This window comes from Lates calcarifer, linkage group LG13 (assembly GCF_001640805.2).
Source record: "Lates calcarifer isolate ASB-BC8 linkage group LG13, TLL_Latcal_v3, whole genome shotgun sequence".
NCBI classification, from domain to species: domain Eukaryota; kingdom Metazoa; phylum Chordata; class Actinopteri; family Centropomidae; genus Lates; species Lates calcarifer.
The window spans coordinates 14,219,049-14,238,527 of NC_066845.1; the positions used below are offsets into that span (position 1 = coordinate 14,219,049).

General features: G+C 41.0%; 1 protein-coding gene across 1 annotated transcript in view; it reads left to right on the forward strand.

Moving 5' to 3' along the window:
• LOC108878493 (phosphatidylethanolamine-binding protein 4) overlaps positions 1 to 15,368 on the forward strand; it is a 48,505-nt gene extending 33,137 nt beyond the window's left edge. Inside the window, exons 5-7 of the mRNA XM_018669258.2 lie at positions 8,328 to 8,373; positions 8,837 to 8,953; positions 15,159 to 15,368. Coding sequence (XP_018524774.1) covers positions 8,328 to 8,373; positions 8,837 to 8,953; positions 15,159 to 15,250 — 255 coding nt within the window. The 3' untranslated portion in view covers positions 15,251 to 15,368. The remainder of the gene's footprint in view (positions 1 to 8,327; positions 8,374 to 8,836; positions 8,954 to 15,158) is intronic.
• Positions 15,369 to 19,479: the final 4,111 nt, after the last annotated feature.

Consider the following 19,479-nt stretch of genomic DNA (forward strand, 5'->3'; position numbering starts at 1 on the left):
AAAACTATTTTAATTCTGTGCCTTTGACTGTTTAATAAGCTTAATCTTTCTCTTCTACTCCCACCCCCTTAACCCCCCCCCATCCCCATCCCTTCATGTGTTAATCAAAATCCAGCACGTGGCTGGATGTATTTGTAGGCTTACAGCTCTATTATAATCTATCCATTTACTATCTCCATGGAGGCCTCATGTTTATGTGTGCGTGTCTTCTGATGCTACTTGTAGGCAAGCTCAGGCTGGGATTTTCCAGTGCCACCCCCGTCAGTGGGAAGCCCTATATGGGGACATGTCAGTGCCTTGTTTGCTTGTGCTGATGAAGCTGGGGGTGGGGCGAGTGGGCAGCCTTGTTCAGGTTCCAGGATTCCCTTCAAATGAGTCAGCCAGCCCCCACTCAAACTGACTGTTACCTTGGGAACTCAGGCTTGGGCTTCCCTCAACAGTACTAAAGTACAGACTCATCAGCACCCATACTCACAAACACACACACACAGTAGCTGTAAAGGAAGCAGCACCCAGGTTGGATGAAATTAGCTTATTAAAACGCTCTCACTTTGGCCTGCGCTCTGCCCCGTTAGGCCCAATCTGCTCCTTGAGAATGAGATGACCAACCCGCCACGGCCACTTTGGTAAGGCGAATTTGTAATGTATGCAAATTAGGCTGAATAGACGGATGTGATAATGAGTTTGGGCGGCTAGTTTCTTAAGTCAGTGATTTGAGTAATAGTGTGCTTTCTTACTAATGAGCATGACCAGAGGAGTGTAGGTTTGGTACATCACAGTGTGTCGGGTGATGTCAGTGATGGCAGGAGTTCGCTTAATAACTGGACTGTTTTTGTTTCCAACAGTTCATTACAAAGGACAAATGAGTTTCTTTACGAAAGCCATTAGTCCAGCAGGCTATTGTTAAGTGGGTTAATTTGTTGATGCACTGAAGCAGATCAAGGGTGACTCCCCCACTGGCTTTCACCCTGTCCTGCTGAGCCAATCCCCCCTGCTCAGCTGATCACCATTAGGTGTCTTTGCCAGCCAATCACCCCAGACTCAAGCCCATTAGGTTTTTACACAACACAGGCTCGAATACCATTAAGAGACTCAAGACTGATTATCAGGCTGATGATTGATTTAATAGGGGTAATTATTATCTGTTTTTAAAGAAATGTAGCTGTTTATTTCATATCATTATTTTATTTTAAATTTGGAACTATTATTTTTTTCACCAATCATGGTCATCTACGAGCTGCTCAGCCAAGAAATAAAGCTTGTTCGCTATTAAATAAAGGCAGGTATTATTCCCAGGTCCTGCAGCACTGGGTTTTGCTTGATCTTGATCTGCAAAGGGTTGCCAATCCCAGCTAACTGTTACATGCATAGGCCACTGACCAGCTTTTGCGGAGCACCAGAGAGGTTTCAGTAGAGGAATAGGTGCACCTTGCGTTTGCAGTGCATTTGAAAATATGGAGCTGTCTGTTTGCTCTGAAGCTACTTTTCAAAAAAGCAACTGTAGGAAGTCTGTGACCATGCATGATGTCTCCACAGAGACCCTTTGACCACCATCAGTTTAATTTCATGATGCCTTGGTGACCCTTGTGGTCCATGAAAAGGATACATGCTCGTCAGCAGCAGGCGTCAGAGGTGAGTCAGAGGTCTGTGCAGATTTCGCTCCAGCATGACAGATCATACTGAACCTGAAAGAAGTTGACTTGTTCTTCTGAGATCTTTGAGGGCAAATAGTCACAGGAGCTCACATAGTGTGGCTGGGGAATTCCTCTTTCAATGTCTGGCTTCTTTCTTACCACCAAATCCTCTGCAATGTATCGACTTGCTTGATTATGTTTGCCTCCAACCTCTTCTGAGGATCAGCAGAGACGTTGCCCTGCAGTTTAAGCAGGGATGGCACAGGTGCTAGACAACCATGTACATGGACTGATGGTTGAAAGCTGAGTGACAGTCTGGAGAATTACTGCCTGCTGTGTTAGTAAAGTCAAAAGTCATGTGATCTTCCTGGTTTCTTTTCACTTTAATACAAGAGAATCTTGTCACCCTTGTCATTTTAAATGCAGAAGTGGCAGATTATTCTTACATCTTCTATTTCCAGAATTATCAGAAAAGAAGCAATTAGGTTGCAATGAACAGAAATTCATTGTTTTTCCCTTATTAACATAACTAAGTCCCCCAGTCGAGCAGTAATGTAATTCCCTCTTCTACTTTGGAAGAAGAAGTGTGTTTAACCTGTAAACGGTGAAGTTCCTTGTGAGACACCGACTTTTAATTCACAATAACCCTGCAAATGAATGGGCTGATTACTGAGGCGAAGATGAGGAGGCAGTCATAAGCACTTGGCTTGAGTGGAATAGGCGAGGGGGGGAGGAGGGGTGGCTGTGGCGGTACAAGTCCAGCCTCAGAAATAGAGCTGTGAACACCATCTGTCATGCTCTCTCTCCCCGTCTGTTAGCCTGACTGCAAGTAAAAGGGAGAATGATGCTCTCAGAACTGCATTAGAACGACGTGGGTGCTGATTGTCGTAGGTGTGGGTTTACAGGGTGTGCAAGGGAGGGGGAGGGAAGTGGTGGATACACAAGTAGGTGCATGAGTAACTCTTGCTGACAAAGGGAAGCACTCACCCACACAGAGAAGGAGAAGGGTTGTTGGGCAAGTGGGTATTCCTGGTGAAACCGCACCCCTGTACCCACCCACCACCTCCTCACAGACTCCTACCTATTGGTTCTTGTCAGAGGATTCCTAGCGGAAGTTATGTAGACACATTATACAAACAAACTGCTCAACGTCTCCTCTAAGGCCTAGAGAAGTTAACATTTCATGTATCATAGTAAGTGTAATTTCAAAAATTGATTATGTTTACCTTGGTGATGCCTGCAGTTGTTTTGTTAGCCACTTTTAGAGCCACAGGAGGTGCATCAGTGTCCCATCAATTATCATTTTCAAGAATTTCATGATGGTAGTAACACTGCTATCAACTAATTCTTCTTTATTAGGTGTATTAAATATAAAATTGTTGCTCTGGACCAACCTTAGTGGTGCTTCACTTAGAACAGAGAGACAGTACACTGAATATTGGTGGTTGGAGTGTCAGGCTATTGCGTGACCCACAGAAAGAGCTCTGCTGCATAGCTTTTTCCAGATTTTCAAAATTATTCATTGCTCATAACGTGTAGGTTGTTTGGGATCCTTTCTGCTTTTGTCTGAGTCAGAGTGTGAGATAGAGTCAGTAAAACATGAAGGCAAGCTGCTACGATGAACAGCCGGGAGAGGCAGGATGAAGTGTCCGCAACACCACAGCTGGACTCACATTAGCTAACTCTGGTGTCCACAGGGCTAACTGTCTCCTACGTTTAAACAGAGTAGAAACAAACTGAAGAAATCTCTTGTGAAAATGGTTTCTTTAAGATTTAGAAACAGTCTGCGTATGGTAATTTTTGTATTTAAACACACAACGATGTTTTCCATTACTGCCCTCCACAGGCAGATCAGAGGTCAGGGTCGGCCACACAACAGCTTGTAGAGACTCTGTCTTTTTCGTGGGCCATTTACCAGAGCACATGTTTTCTGTTGTGCTGTCTTCAGCTCAGGCCCCCGAACCCTAACCCTACTCACTGCTCTTTCTCCCACTCCTGCTCACTGCACACTGGTTTTTGGTCTGTTACATTATATATGGAGTAATGCTCTTCAGCTGAAAGATCTAAACACCTTTATTCTTCAGAGTTTTGTTAGTCTTTTCTGCTAAATATCTAGAACAGTAAACGGCCATGTTGACACTTTCAGTGTTTATATCTCTGTCAGTTTCTGCTTCTCCCACACTGCTCAGTGTGTGATTCACTATCACAGCTACAAGAATGGGTATTCCCCTAGCAGTAGAATGCAAAGTGTAGTCACATTTTGTTTAACCTCTCGAATAACTCTTACATTAATTTAATCCAGGTAATTTACTTCCTGCTCTGTTTCTCTCAGCACTGTCTGATGATCATAAAATGCCCATGTTGTCATGCAGAATGATGATTTTATTGGTTTTACAGGGTTTAAGCCTTGGTGACAGGAATCATTCATAATACATGTTGTCTGCAGTCACAGTGATTTATAGTATTCAAATGTATTTATTAAAATTAATGCTTTACACCAGGATCAGTATAGTCAGTAAGTATAGTATTTATGTCATTGCAATGGTTCCTTAAACTACTGAGCTGTTCTGTGTCTTCTAAATTGCAGAATCTTATGATGTGGCTCTGATATTATCATTTCCTTCAATATGAACTGATACAACATCTTAAATGTATATAATTGCACTATGTAAGTGTTATACCTGCCACGTAAGAGGAGTGTAAGCATATATCTTTCTCAGCTCTTGAGAATATTTGCCTTTGGTACAAATATTTCTTAAAGATGTACACAGAATAGTCCAAAATATACAAATGGCCTCAAAGTTGGGTGGTACTGTATTTAATCAGTTCAATGAATGATTGAACAGAGAAGAAATTATGTGATTTATGATACTGATGAACATGTATTTAAAATGCCTGGATGAGAAAATATTTACAGAGAAACACTGTTAGTTTGTTCCTTGGTAACTGCATACATAATGAAACCATTGAGAGTCTTTTTCGACTTTCAGCTGGTGAAATGACATAACTTGCAAATTTCCAACAGTTGAAACACTGACACGGTGGCTGTGACTACTCTAATGGGGTTTCTAGTAAAGATACTTTTTTAATATTCTGCTGCTTTTCTATTCAGTGTCTCAATATAAACAAATCGCTTACAGAATGAAACTGATGCAGGTGAATATGTTAATTTTGCTTTGAATGAATTCTAATGAATGAATTAGCTGCATGCTTGGATTATGAGTAAACATATAGTGCACAACAGTAAAAACTGCTGTTTTTTTTCTGACATCTGTATTATATAACGTAACTTTTATCTTCAGCTTGAGGTCAGCACAGACAATCCAATAATATAACTGTTTGTTGTTGGTGAACATAGATATTGTACAGCAACAGAGTTACACTATTTATTCTCTATGTATACTGTTTGTGTTTATGTTTGAAGAAGTGAGATATTTTATAAAAGAGAAATATATTGTTAGTGCACCATAGTATATCATACTGGAGAATAAAGAATATAGGAAGGAGCCAACACAATTACTTCACATCAGATTTTCATCTACACCCTATACATGGTCATTAAACCATCATTTATCTATTATATATCTCTTACCTATTATTTAAGTTTATTTAATAACTTTCATTCTTTCTGGCTCTGTCTGTGGTCAGCAGACATTTAATTCATATTAACATAATTACGCTATAAAGTCCATCATGTTATTGCTTTTATTGGGGAGCTTAACAGTGTCTGGGATATGGAGTCCCAACGCTTTTAACTTTTCTAACCCTGAGCTCAGAGTATCATTGTAGCTGAGGGTATGATTGATCCAAGATTAACTTCATCAATGCACTATGTGGCTTTTGATTCCCCCTAACAAAGCTGTAATAGATTTACTGTATGAAAAGTTTGTCTGCTTCAAACAGGCATGACAACCATCACCTGTGCTGAAATACAGCAAATGTAGTTGACTGTATATGAAGTAACTAAGATGAGAGACCTGTGTAAGTGCTTGTTCACCGGCTCATTTGTGGGTATAACACAGCACACATTGTGCGAGCCTTGTAATTATATTAAACCCCTAATTTATGACATCATCATTCCCAGATTTTGCATGGGTGGGGTTAACAAGAAAATCATTCAACTGGGTTGAGCACCGTTGGGTGAATTTAATTAACTGTGATGAATTCAGACCCTGACAAATACTGTTTGATTCACATGAATCATCATTTCAATTTGCAGTACTTCTGTTTGCCATTGTTGCATTTTGGTTTTGTCCACAAATTTAGCCATAGAAACATTAAATATGAACATTGCAAGTGTAGCTCTAATAATCTAAAATACTGCAAGAGGTATACACATGACAGCCCATACTTAAAGCTGTCAATCATTTAGTGGTCATACCTTTTACACACTCTGTGTCCCACCCCCGCATCAGGGTCCCTGAGGGAGGCCGCCCACCATGTGAGAATGTCCTGTAGATTAGTGTGAGCGAGTCCGTCACTACCCAGTGAGCAGCACCCTCAACACTGTCCTGCCCTGTCACAACCACTGTGATACCAGCTCTGCTCTGGAATAGATAAACCACTATAAGATTATGATATCTTGTGTATATCAATATATGTGATTTTATGTGAGCCCTGCATATGATTGACTTGCCTTTTATTATTTGGCTGAATTTCAATATCGCATTCATTTGCTGTTTTTTTTACTCTGTGTATTATAATGAAATTAAAAGGGCACAGGGTGCTGTAGAGAGTGAGCGAGAACCAAGCATTAAGATGTGGGAAAATGTTGCACGCTCAAATGTTGACTACCTGTTGCTATGGCAATGGGTTTGAATCCTGCAGGCTGCAGGACTCTTGCTATTTCTAAATAAAGCTTTTTTTTCTCACTGATCAGTGGATGAAGATACTCACAGTTGAAACTAATCTTCTGAATTGTATCAGTGTATCTGTGTAAACAATGGTGCTGTGCACTCTGATACTTAATGCTAAACCTCCTAAACAGCAGTTACAGGATTATAGATAAGATGATGCACAATAGGGGGCACATGCTTTACTAGTGCCACATTATTAATTTAAAAAAAATCATTTTTATGAAGCATAACTGATGTTAATAAATGCATCATTACAAAATTATAACTGCATCTCAGTTAGTTTGGCAGAGAATTACAGACACACTATGTGTTTATGACTATAGAGTTGTAAAATCTTGGCACTATGTACCATGGTTATCTCCAAACAGCATTTCATCGGCTGCCACGTGACGGGTGCAGTGTTTTCAAAAGCAGTCAGACTGTGATTGGTCCAGCGTCCCAGTCTTCTGTTCCACATAGAACTAGAAACCAAATGAAATCTTTCTTGTCAAGAAACACAGATATTAACGTTATTTAATAGGTTGCTGATATAGATGGATCAAGTTGTCTTTCTAACGGTGTAATGTGTTTATCCCCTTTAAAAAAAAAAAGATCATGCTGAGTAGAAAACATGTCCACCATTGCCAGGATGAGGAAGAATAAACCACAAAATGCCATTGTTGCTGTATGTTCTGAGTTGGTCAAGTCGACACCTCTGAAGAGAAATACAGCTCAATCTATATATCTTAATGAATTCTGTATTTTATTTAGTTCTATCATCCAGCAAACTGACATTTATGCCTAAGGACCAAAGGAGATGAGAAAAATATCCCTTGTCCTGAGTGTCTTTTGTCTTTGTATGCTGTCCAGTAACACAGTACCTTTGTCACCCTGTGGGGGGAGCCTGTGTGTGGAGAAAAAGAGGACAGAAATAGGTGCTGAGACCAGATATCTGATGCCTGTGATGGGGACTTCCATGCTTACCTCAAGTGGGTTTTGGGCCATTTCACAGACGAGATATTTAGTCATTTTCCTCCCACTCAAGGATGCAGCCGTCTTGCAGTAAGCAGCCAAGTCTATTAAACAAACATTCCTGTGTGCACAATTTGCAGTGTGAAGTCCCTGACTGTTTGCTTCCTGGGGAAGAGGGAGTTTAACCTGACACATATACAGTAGAAAATGCTTATGAAAAATATCTGTGCTTCGCATCGGTTTACATGAGGTCTGTTTCTAGGCAACAGAAAGTTCATATGCAGTCAATAATATTACTAAATTACTACCTAGAAATCCACTTAGTGGACAGTCTTTTGTCTAGGAGTTGCCTCTTTTCTTTAGATGTGAATATAACAGATCTTTTATATATTTAACTTGAACTTGTTTTAAAAGTTTTGATGTAATCCTGTAGTGGATTATGATCTATTTTATTTTTATTAAAAAAAAATGTGAAAAATTGTTATCTTTCCCAGTCATCACCAAAACCTCAATGTTTTATTGGATCTATATTTGCTAAAATCCCTTGCTGTGCCAGTTTATGTCTGCTATAGTCAAACGTCAGCAGGTTAGACTGGGTTAGACGGGGATTAAATGGCCTCTCCATCCTCTCTACAGTGGGTGCTAATTCAAAGACTTACCACTGAGCTACAGCAAGAGCAAAATATTTGGCTGTTTGAGCACAAAACTAAGGGATGTGTGTTATAGGAAGCAATGAGGCAATGCTGTCATTCATGCAGTCTTTCTGTCAGTTTTTTTCATTTTTTATCGTCATTTTTAAACAACTGTCAGATTTGGAGTGAACTGACTGACTGTCCTTCAACATCTCCTGAATGCTTTGCCTGACTGACTCTTTCTGAATTAACAGGCCAATGAACTCAAGGAAGGACAGATACAAGGAACCACCCTGACTGGTAAGTATAGTTTTCAGTTGACCATTCATATCATAACCTTAGTCACTCATTACATCTTGTTTTACTGTAATTATGAAGTTATACATGAAGTTTCATTAGTATTAATTCTTATTAATATTTATCACTAATAATTTATGTTTAATTCCTGAAGCAGTTTAACTTTACTTCATTATTGCAGCCATTGTCTTGCAACAGACATTTGTCAGTGTGATGGGTATAACAAGTGCAACAGTAGAATCAGATGTGATACTGAAATCTAAAAAATAATCCACATATAGGACAGTGTTTTGAGCCAAAAATGATGAAAAATCTTGTAGAACAAAACAAACTGGTATATCAAAGCTTAAGCCCACTGTTGGATTTTACTTTCCTCATTGTAATACTCATATGTAATGCACTGTAATACCATTCAGCAGTCTCAGCTCCCCTCATTCTGATTCTGATTCTTTGTTTGTCTTTGCAGAGTATCATCCACCAACCCCGCCACAGAAGTCTGGTTTTCATCGCTACCAGTTCATGTTGTTTGAGCAGCCCCCAGGCACGCTGGTGTCTCTCACCAAGCAGGAAAATTCGTCCCGTGGTAATGACCCAACTCACCAGCACCTTGAGTTCAGACTGCTTTTGGCCTCTGCAGTATCATCTGTCATATACCAACACTGATCAACACAACTGCCAACAGTTAGCTGTTGAATAAGCAATAGAAAGATTACACCAAGGCAGTGAAACTCGAGGCCCAAACATTCCCTCTCAAATTAACCACATTGTAGGTTTTTGTGTTTTTTTTGTGTTTTAAGAACCTGTATAGGCTGCTGCAGGTATTTTTGTAAGCATTAGCTAGTAGATTATTCCACTTCCTAACATACAGTAGGAAGTTGTGTCATTTTGTAACATTAGATTGATCTAGTTATTGCCTCATTTGTTTGAGTGGGCTTATCTAGGATGAAATTTTACCATATTAGGTCATAATGTATCAGCGACACTACTGAGGCTGCTATTATTAGTGATTTGATTTATTATATTATGTTCCACGACACTGCAGCCAGACGCTATCTAACCATCTTTAGATCCAGGTTTTGGTCTGTGGCTGTGTTTGGCCTGGACAAATGTCATTACACATAATTCAGAGACAATTATGAGCATTTAATTGAAGCATTCAGAGTTGCTTTAGGAAGATCATTTTCTCCAAGTGCTTGAACTTAACAAGGGAAATGTTAATGAGGTTAGTGAGTAAGTCTGCTGCAGCGTTAATGTCTGCAGGGTCAAGACAAGTATTACTGGCTCCCACGCACACCTGCACGAGTCTGCCTGACCATCTCTCGTTAACCTCCTCAAAACCTGAAATTCAAGAGCCACAATAGACTTGAACAGTCAGTCTAGTTAGAACCTTGATTACTGCTGATATTATTACCAGATCATTTACTCAGTTCGGCGCTCAAAGGACGACCATGTTTGTCTCACAGAAAGCAGAGTTATTGTTTTGCTTACTTACATACTTCAGGTTTTTTGACTTTTCCTCCCCCCTGATGAAAAGTCTCTTGAAGGTGGGCACCTGTACAGTGCAGCACCTCACAGGAGGCGTGCCCATCTGTCTGTTCTACTCGGGCCACGACCGGTGATTTGAGGGGAGATCAGGGCGTTTTGAGACTTCAAGTGCTGCGGCCGTGAATAAGCGGGGCTGCCAGTCTCTGCTGTTTGAAGTTTTGACAGCTATGTCAGCAAACAATCCAGGCACATTAGGCTGAGGTCTGTTTGATGTTGAAAACCTCTGGAAAAAGAAATGTCAAAAGAGATGTACTGTACAGTATTTCTCGTATCTGTCATCACATTTGGGGAGATTGAGATGAACTCTTATCACATTGTTAGCGTATTCACTGTGTCAGAGCTGGTTAAGATGAAGAAATAATAGCATGAATAATAACCTGCTATTTTGAATATTTTAATATACTTTTTGTGCAAAATAAACTGGAGAATACTAATTTTCTGCTATCAGCTCGAATACAGCAGTTTCCCCTACATTATGAAGTGATTGAACTGAGTGGATCCACCCATCCTTAATCTATTGGATGACTTTAACTCCTGCTGTAGCACTTCCTCTCTCCTGCAAACTGTCCTCTCCATTCAAGGGAAATGAAATTAAGAAATTCACTCTCGGATAATCAAATGTTTCATTTGATGGGTCAATTCTGGAGAGGATAACTGCCCTTGTAAAGAGGGTAATGGAAATAGATGCTGTGTGACATATTAAGAATGAAAGCTTAGTCATGGTTTATGAATAGAAAAATATTTGATTTTACAGTCATTATTGGTTTGGCTGAAATCAGTGGCGTACCTGCTGCATTATTATTGGCCTCCACTTGGCCATGAGCACAGTATTCCCGCACAGGCAAGAGGAACAGAGGGAATCCCATGTCTCCCCACCTCCTCCGTTAAGTATGTTCACTTATTAGCGTCTGTCCTCCCTCCATGTGGTATGACACAGAGAGCATTTTTCATAGCCCATGACATTAATTGATGTGATTTGTGAAGGGAGAGCATTTAGTCGTGGGTGGGAGACTCCTAATGATCGTTTTCCACTTCCAGTAGCGCAGTCATTGACTCAATTTTATCGCAAATTTGTTGTCTTTTTTCTTTTCATCTCTGACCATCACTTAAGTAATAAAGGGGGTGAACAATGAGAGGTGGAGCAGGGCTGTTGTGAGGAACCGTGGGAGTCTGGTGTGCCTCCTGTGTTAAGGTTATGAATGTGGGTCAGTGAACTGATGGAGACAGCTGGTTTGTTACACAAGGAACTACAGGGGGGCTGCGCTCTTGGCACCGGGCACAGGGGCGTGATCGTAGGGAATCCCCATTGCTCTGGCTCAGGAAGGCTGTCCCTGAATGGAGGCTGTCCCTGTGCCAAGGTGGGGGGCAAGCGTGGGCACACAGGCCCTCGTGATACTTGTCAGCCACTTGGCAAGCCCTCAATATGTCCTGCTACTGTTCTGTGCCGCGGAGTCAGTTTGTCAAGGGAAACAGTGTTACACTGCCGGGGAGGGATACGCCGAGGCCTTGAGAGAGGCCATCTAGTGTTGTTTCAGCCTACATGGAAGTTTGCGCATATGCTGTTCATATCCAGCCCTTTGTCTCCTGACTGGGACCTCAACAGATAATGTCGACTGATCAGGAACAAAAAATGTGATGAAAAGAAGAAGAATTATTGGCTAAAAATGAAAGTGAAAGTTGAAAATGAAAAAAAAATTGATCAAAATCGTCATCCTTGCTTATTTTTTCCTGGTAAATTACAAGGGAGAGGATGTATTTTCCGATCATGTTGTGTGAGTGAATGGATCACAGTGGAGTTAGCTGCTGGATGGTGCACGTTGCTCATCTTGCCTCCTAGAGGCCCTACTGCCAGCTCAGCACACTCCACAGTAATTGAAGCCATTTGCAATGTTGCAGTGTGGTAATGGGCAGATCCATGTCTACCACCCACCCACAGCCTCTACCATTAATCAGAGCTGCGTGGAGTCAAGAGAGCCAGGATTTGGTTGCTACAGCAGGCCTGAGTTTCAGCCAGGAGTCGGCTGCCTTAAAGGAACACTTTGACGTTTTTTAATTTTGGCTGGTTGTGTTGTTTTTTTTTCTTCTTCTTCTTCTTCTTCTTCTTCCTCTTCAACAGACAGTTGTTGGGTTCAGGGTAAAACTTTTGAGATTTTTCTTCAAATTCACCCACTCAGGTTCATAGTATTGTTAGAAATTATTGCTGAAATCAGTCATCAAAGCAGAGTTGAAACAATAAGTCAATCAATCGATTAGCTGACAGGAAAAGTAATCATGTAATGTAATCAAGTAATCAGTAATCATTAGCAAAGGTAAAATTCCCTAGTTCCATTTTTTCAGATGTAAAGAATGGCTGCTTTTCAAGAAGTTGGATGATATTATCTTGCACTGTAGGAAATTGTGGTGGTCATTTTCACTATTTTTTTTCTTTATATTAGATCATTAATTGATAAATCAATGAAGGGATTCACTGAGGAAGTCATTTTCAACCCTGGGAAACTGGGGTTAACATTTTTCTCTCTTTATTTTCACATTTTGTAGACAGATGAATATAAATAATCTGCTAATTAAGCAACAATTAAAATAGTCATGAGATGAAACCCAAGTTGTTGCCCTTAATCAGTGTGTACCTTGTAACTGACTGGGACAAACTCAAAATGTTTTTCCTGCCATGTTACAGGTGAAGAATACTAAACAAATATAAATCAACATGGGACTTATCCCTTTAAGATTGAATATGGAGTCTCCGGCAAGGCGACAGCATTTGGTAACGATGTAGGCTGCTATATTGACAGCAGGCTGTGAGCTGAGATCGGCAGCCAAACAGCGGGACACTTTTCCTCGACCCAGGTCCCTCCACAGCAGGCATCTGTCTCACTGAAGCATCTCTGAGGCACTGTTCTGCGGCTAACCCCTGACCTCTGATGGCTGCTAAAGAGTTTCCCCCTCATGAAATTAGGATTGCTGTGAATCTTAGGTAAAGCAGCTCAGTGAAGCTCTTATCCTGATATGGCTCCTGTTACTCTACTGCAATGAACAGGATCACTTGGTTTTGAGCATTTCTGAGACACTATAAGAGGTTTAACAGGGACACCGCCCACACCACTAAATGTAGCAGTTCTGTGTCACCTCACAGCAGTCCTGATCTTCCTGCCATACCCAGACAGAGAAGCAAGGTGGAAACAAAAGGGGAGGCAGGAAGACTTTAACATCGCCCTCAGGTCCCACACTATCTGTCCTTTCCATGAGCAGGCAGATGGGAGAGGCGGAAACACGTCTCTGCACTACAAACAGACACCAGCCTATTTTAAGGTCACTTGTAAGTCTAGGCATTTGCAGGGTACCAGCCAGCGTGATAGCACCAGATATTGTGAATTTGCCTCATTTTGGATTGCGCCCAATGATTGCACAGCTTTAGACAGGATTATGTGTGCAAAGCCTTACAAGCAGCGCCTGGTTTTGACTCTTCGTTTGATCGTTATTCTACAATAAAATGATCTTCAGTGTGACATTTCTGTTAGAGGAAATGTTGCCTAACACTATTGTAAAGGCTGCTCTTCTCATGAAAGTCGAAGTATTTACACCTGACTGTTATGAGAGTCAAATCTGCCACATGACTCATGGACTATATCCCTATATTCAGTGTAAAGTTTGTTGTCCCCAACCCTCCCCAGCTGCCTCACCCCTCAGCTTCCCTTAAAGTGCTGCCTGTGAGGGGTGAGGGACCTTGTTCTGGACATGCAGGGGATTCTGGGATCTGCAGAGGCGGCGCATTATCCTCCACTAAAGCACAGGCCAGACAGGCCATCAGGGTCATACCCTATCATACAGACAGGTCACTTGACTCCATTGCCCTCACTTGATTATTCGAGCCCTTTCTGCAGGCAATCCTCATTCACAGTGAGGACCTGGTGAGGTTCAGGTACTCATCTGCTCATCTCCCAGTTATTATTCATCATCTTCCCCAGCTGAGCTCAAAACCTGACCTGACCTCATGACAAACCCGGACACACTGAGGTGTCACTCTCATAAGCTAAACATGCAGGGAGGATCAGGAGTTCCCATCAGAACTTTCCCATCAAAACATGTACAAATAAATACTCTTCTCTAAGATTCACTAAGAGTTAAAGTACAATAATATATTCTTTTAAAAAAAGCCTGAAATATCACAGCCTTGAATAAGTCATTTTGTCTGAAATGTAAATGAAACCCCCTGATTTGTTTCTGCATTGATGGTAGGTGAGTGCACTTGATGTGCGTGGTACCGGTAAAGTGTATTTCTTCTCCCAGATCTCCTCCAAGATGCCGGAGGATACAAAATGTGGCTCCCTGATGGTGAAAACAGAGACGGCAAAAGGCCTTTTAAAGCAGCTGCAGCAAGAAGTCAAAAGCAGTAATGTTTCTATCCAGGCGCAGTCAAATTCAACCCCTAACCGTGAGACCACTCTCTCTACAGATTTGGACCATTTCAATAGTTGGCTTTCTTTTCAAAAGATTAACTTTCCTACGCTATTCTTGAGCAGCTGCTAATGTAATTACTCCACATACGGAAATACCAGAATGTCAGCGATTCCCTGGATTACGGAGCAAGGCATTGTCTTATGTACACCCAAACATGTGAGGACGCAGATAGACAGACACTCGTTCTTTCTATAATCTGGTGAAGTTTAAGGCATGCAGGATTTTGTTGCCTTGGACTAATAATTGTGAATTTGTCTTTTTTTTTCCTTTCTTTTTTTTTTTGTAAAGGGAGGGGAAGCTGCAGGGAATCAGCGGTTGTCAAAATCTAAGAAGTGATATTGTCATACCAGCCGGATGGCCGTCTGGTGTTTGTTTAAAAGGGGAGGGAAGAAAAAAAACAGTCCAGGCGATTGAATCATATCTTCTTGCCAATACGTCCTTGTGTTCCCACCTCCATCATTACAGCAACATGTTTTATTTTCAGCAGTGCTGTTCTCAGTGACTCACATCCCAGAGCCATGTGCTGCTCAGTTAGGCCTCAGATCCCTTAAACATGGACCCGAGCGGTCATGAGAAATGCTCTTGAAATACACCAGAGACTGCACTTAGACTGTACTAAATTTATGTAGGATATTGTTAGGATAAAAACATGTTGTCTAATAAACTTGCGAGGGACTATCTGCAGTACAAACTTGTATCAGACTGAAAACTAACCTGGATTTTAACTACATTTCCCCTCTGAATATCTGTAAAATATCTGTTTCTGTGTCGTTCTCCTCCCACAGGTAAATGGGATCTCCAGGCCTTCATCACAAGGTTTGATCTGGGAGAGCCTGTGGCCACTCTGCAGTTTCTCACCCAAAACTACAAAGACTGAAAGATGCTCAGATGCCTGACAGAAGCTGTGGTGGAAGAATCTGTCTTTACAATAATATAAAATAACATTTCCCCCACTTTCCCTGAATTAAACAGCATCAATTCTTCAAAGCTTGCAACAGGTCAGCCCTCTGCCTCTATCTTATCATAGAGTTAGAAAGAGATTTCCTCTTTGTGTTACAGCAGCTGCTAGGTTTTGATGTTAGCCTGTATGCCTGTCACGTGGTTTAGAGCAAAGGATTTGGGAGATAGATTTTGACCTCACTGGGGATTTCTTATTAGTTTCCGAACACTGTTGACAAGAGAAGGAAGACGGCCTGATATCACAATTCAGTGTGGAAAGAGTTGATTCTAATTCAGGGGCGGAAACACGTCAGGGCCAAAAAAAGGAAGTGGGAGGTGAAACCGAGACCGCAACACAACCGGATGCTGCAGTGGAACTTGAACCAAAATACTCTACAGAGTGACAGGACAGGGGGAGGGGCTGCAGGGCCTGTGGTGTATCGGGTAAAGGGAACTTACTGTTTGTGTGATTGTTTATCATATTTCCATTGACCACTCTCACCCCAATTGGAAACAATGAGCTACTTTCAGGTCCCCGATTGATTTTTCTGAAGTAAACTCAGCTCTGTCTAAATGCTGAAGTGTCCTTGAATGTAACTTTGGGATGTTGAACCCGTTTTGAACTTTGGACAGTTGCATAAGAGGCCCACCTGGTAGGTCTGCAGAGGATGGTGTGAAAACTTAAACTTTTCAACCCTTTTCACAAGGAGATACTTTTCTGACTTCACGGGTCTTTGTAGAGGTTGGGTCAGAATACCCCCCATGAGGAATATTGGTTTCTAACCAGCAACTCTCCTCTGGGAGGGGCTTGTATCAATACCCCAGATGTCTGAAAAAGGCTGGATTTACATGAGGGACTTTGATGTTCTGATGATCAATCTTTAGTTGGTGGTTTCATTGACCCTAATTTGGTGTCTCATCAGTGGGCTAGGCAGTAGTAGGTAATGGAGGTTTTTGTTCCTTTGGTGGTTAAGCCAGCCTTGGTAAACCCCTATGTGCCCCCTCCATGAACTCTGGGAGATCATTGATCAAATTGTCCTGCATCTGCTTTGTTTACCTCCCTGATTTAGCAGTCAAAGCAGCCGGGTCCACAAACAAAACGACCAAAACAATGCACATATGCACACAGTTAGTCAGAGTCCATAGCTTTTGAACAAATGTTAAGCATCCGTTGGCTGAAATATCGCTCTTGACCTTGATTTACCCATCTTATTTGACTTATGAAATCACATTTTTAACAATTGGCAAGTGCAGTATAATTCCACACTCATTGTGAAGCATGCCAAGTGGGAGAGCATTCTTCCAAAAACCACCTACTTGAATCCATCAGTACACCAATGAAAGCCAAGATTTGTACTTCCAAATACACTGTGCATTTTTTTTCTCCTTTATATCTTGGAGATATCCTGCCAAAACAGCTGGATTTTGCCACTCAGCTTCCTTGAATGTGTTTATTTTTACTCCAAATGTCAGGAGAGTTGAAATAATATGATTAAGAAAAACTGACAGCTGTAGTTCAGCGCTGCACAGTATATTGCTGTCTGAAAAAAATAACTTCTCACATCCCCTGATGATATAGGAAAGGCATTTAATATTTTCTTAATTTATTCAAACTTACATTAATTAAAAGGAATTTGTATAATCAATTCAATTGCCTAACCGGCACTAAGTGATCTAATCTGCATGATGACTTGAGCCTCCATTCTTCTTTTCTCTCTTCAGCTGAAGAGATGCAGGAGATTTATTTCACTGGAGGATTTCTGCAGTTCGTCGCTCGCTGTGAGCAGTGGCAAACTGAATTTGAGGGTGACATCTGTTCAATGCATGTCAACAGTATGGTCCGCTGACCACTTTGCACATTTATTTACTGTGCGTTTGACCTCAACAGACGGGTATTGTTCTGCAAATCTGACTGCATAGGTCCAGAGTGGTTTACTCCACCTGGAAATCTGAGTCCTCCCTCTAAAGAAAATTCACATGAATATCTGCATTTTTAGGCTCTGCTGAACTCTCGTCTACAGTCACCAACAAGGAGCGCGGAATTTTAAATGCCCCTTTTGACCTCTAAAGATTTTTGCTGAGGTATCTGCACTGACCTCGTATGTTTCCATCTCTCCTATTAACTAACTTTGTATATACACAGACAGATAGCAGATAGAGTTCAAGCTTAATGATGTTCAAGTGGAACTATTGCAGACTACTGGATTAATAGAAAACTATATAAAGATACCTGTGGACCAGATGATGTGATGATGAAACTGAAGCAAAAAGCTTCTGTACATTTTTATCATCCGCTGCTCTGAAAATGCTCAGTGTTTAACAGATTTGTGTCAAGCACGTTGCCATATGAAAAGCATACAGTATATTCTTATTACTTTAACATCATTTCAGATAATGTCCACTGGATAAAGTTGAAATTTGATGTCTTAGCTGTCAGTGTTTAAAAAGGACATAGTTTGGAAATATAACAGCAGTAACTGATCAACAGTAATAGTAACAGTTTTGAGATTTTTACTTATTGGGTCACCATTATCATCAGACTGGACTACTGTATTAGAATATATTTCTCATGTCTGGCTGTTAGTATTGCAAGATCCACAAGGTATTTGCTTAAATAAGTAATGTGAAATAATGGATGTATTTTTACAGTTGGTAAAATTGGCAACATTTTATCTTCCCAGATCTCTAACTAACAGCAGGGAACAACAATTTTAGCCTCCCCCATGGAGCTTGGAAAAAACAAAACTAATTTGACTATATATCCACAGTGCCTGGGCAGTTTTCCACTGTGCTTTAAAATGAGCCTGTGCTTCCATGGAATCCCCATATGCAAAGGAGCTGGGACACTGCAGTCAAAGAGCTCTAACGCCGCAAGCCATTGACAAACACTGCAGGCCTGCCCCATGTGACCCAGCTCACAGTCGAGGAAATAAGCGTGCAACAGGTAGGTGTTCCAGATGGGCTGGCCAACTTTCCAACCACAGAGCCACACAAATGCTTTCCCCCCCCGAGGACAGACACTATAGTTCAGTCAGTCCTCAGCCTGACCTGAGGGGATCCTCTCATTGGTTTGCAGCCATAACCACGTCAGTTGAGGCAACCTTTTCCAAGGATCTCCTACCGAATTGATCAACTGGTGCAACTTCATGGGTTGGGCAAATTAACAGCAACAATAGCGACAATATAACACAATCTGATGCAATAAATACTACCTCTTATAAGCCTCTAATATTCTTTATGTTTAAACTGTAATTTATGAGGCCATAGGTCACAGCATTGTTCTGCATTACAATAAACTGTCAGGCTTTCCTGTTATTTAGTCTAAACCAAGTATATCTTGTACATTCCCCGGTTCACTTAATTATGCAATGGTATACAGCTATGGAATAAATTCATATGTTAACACATTCACTCTCCAGAGATGTGGTTGTTGTGGTTTCAGAGGATATTTCACCATTTAACACTGTAATATTCATTTTCTTTCTGAAGCAGCTTGCCTTATCGAAATCAAACTTTTAATATACTACTCAGAACATTGTATCCCATCCACAATATGTTTTGTCTTTTTACATTCATTTATATTACAAATAGATATATAGCACAACATTAGCACCCTCTTAACTGAATTTCAGACAGGTTTCACAGTCACTCTATCACCAGCTAAAAACAAACAAAAAATACTAACATACATTTAAAATCACTGAATTAGTGTTTCAATAAGGCCTGATGACAGATGTACATATGCAGATAGACATTGTGCAACTTTTAGCTCCAACTCTGTGAGCAGACAAATGATCATTTTAACTCGTGATGCCTTTCGACCTGCACTAGTGTGCAAAAAGTGATACAGAGAACAAGTTTAGAGAGTGAGTCAGTATGAGGCACAGGATGAAGTCAAGATAGAAAATCTATGTTTGGTCAGACAAAAGAGTTGCTGTTGAACTTTGAATCAACTCCATCAGGAACATCGTTGTCTATTTTTCTGATTCAAGAGACAAAACCGGGAAAAGAGAGACACCAAGAGAGGACTCTGCTCCTGCCCGCTGGTATGACTGCTGCTCTTAAAACACACACACACGCACACAGACATATACACATGGAGGACTTGCCTGTGGTAATGAGATACACACGAGATCACTGGCTGCTCTGTTTGTGTAAGCCCCCTAA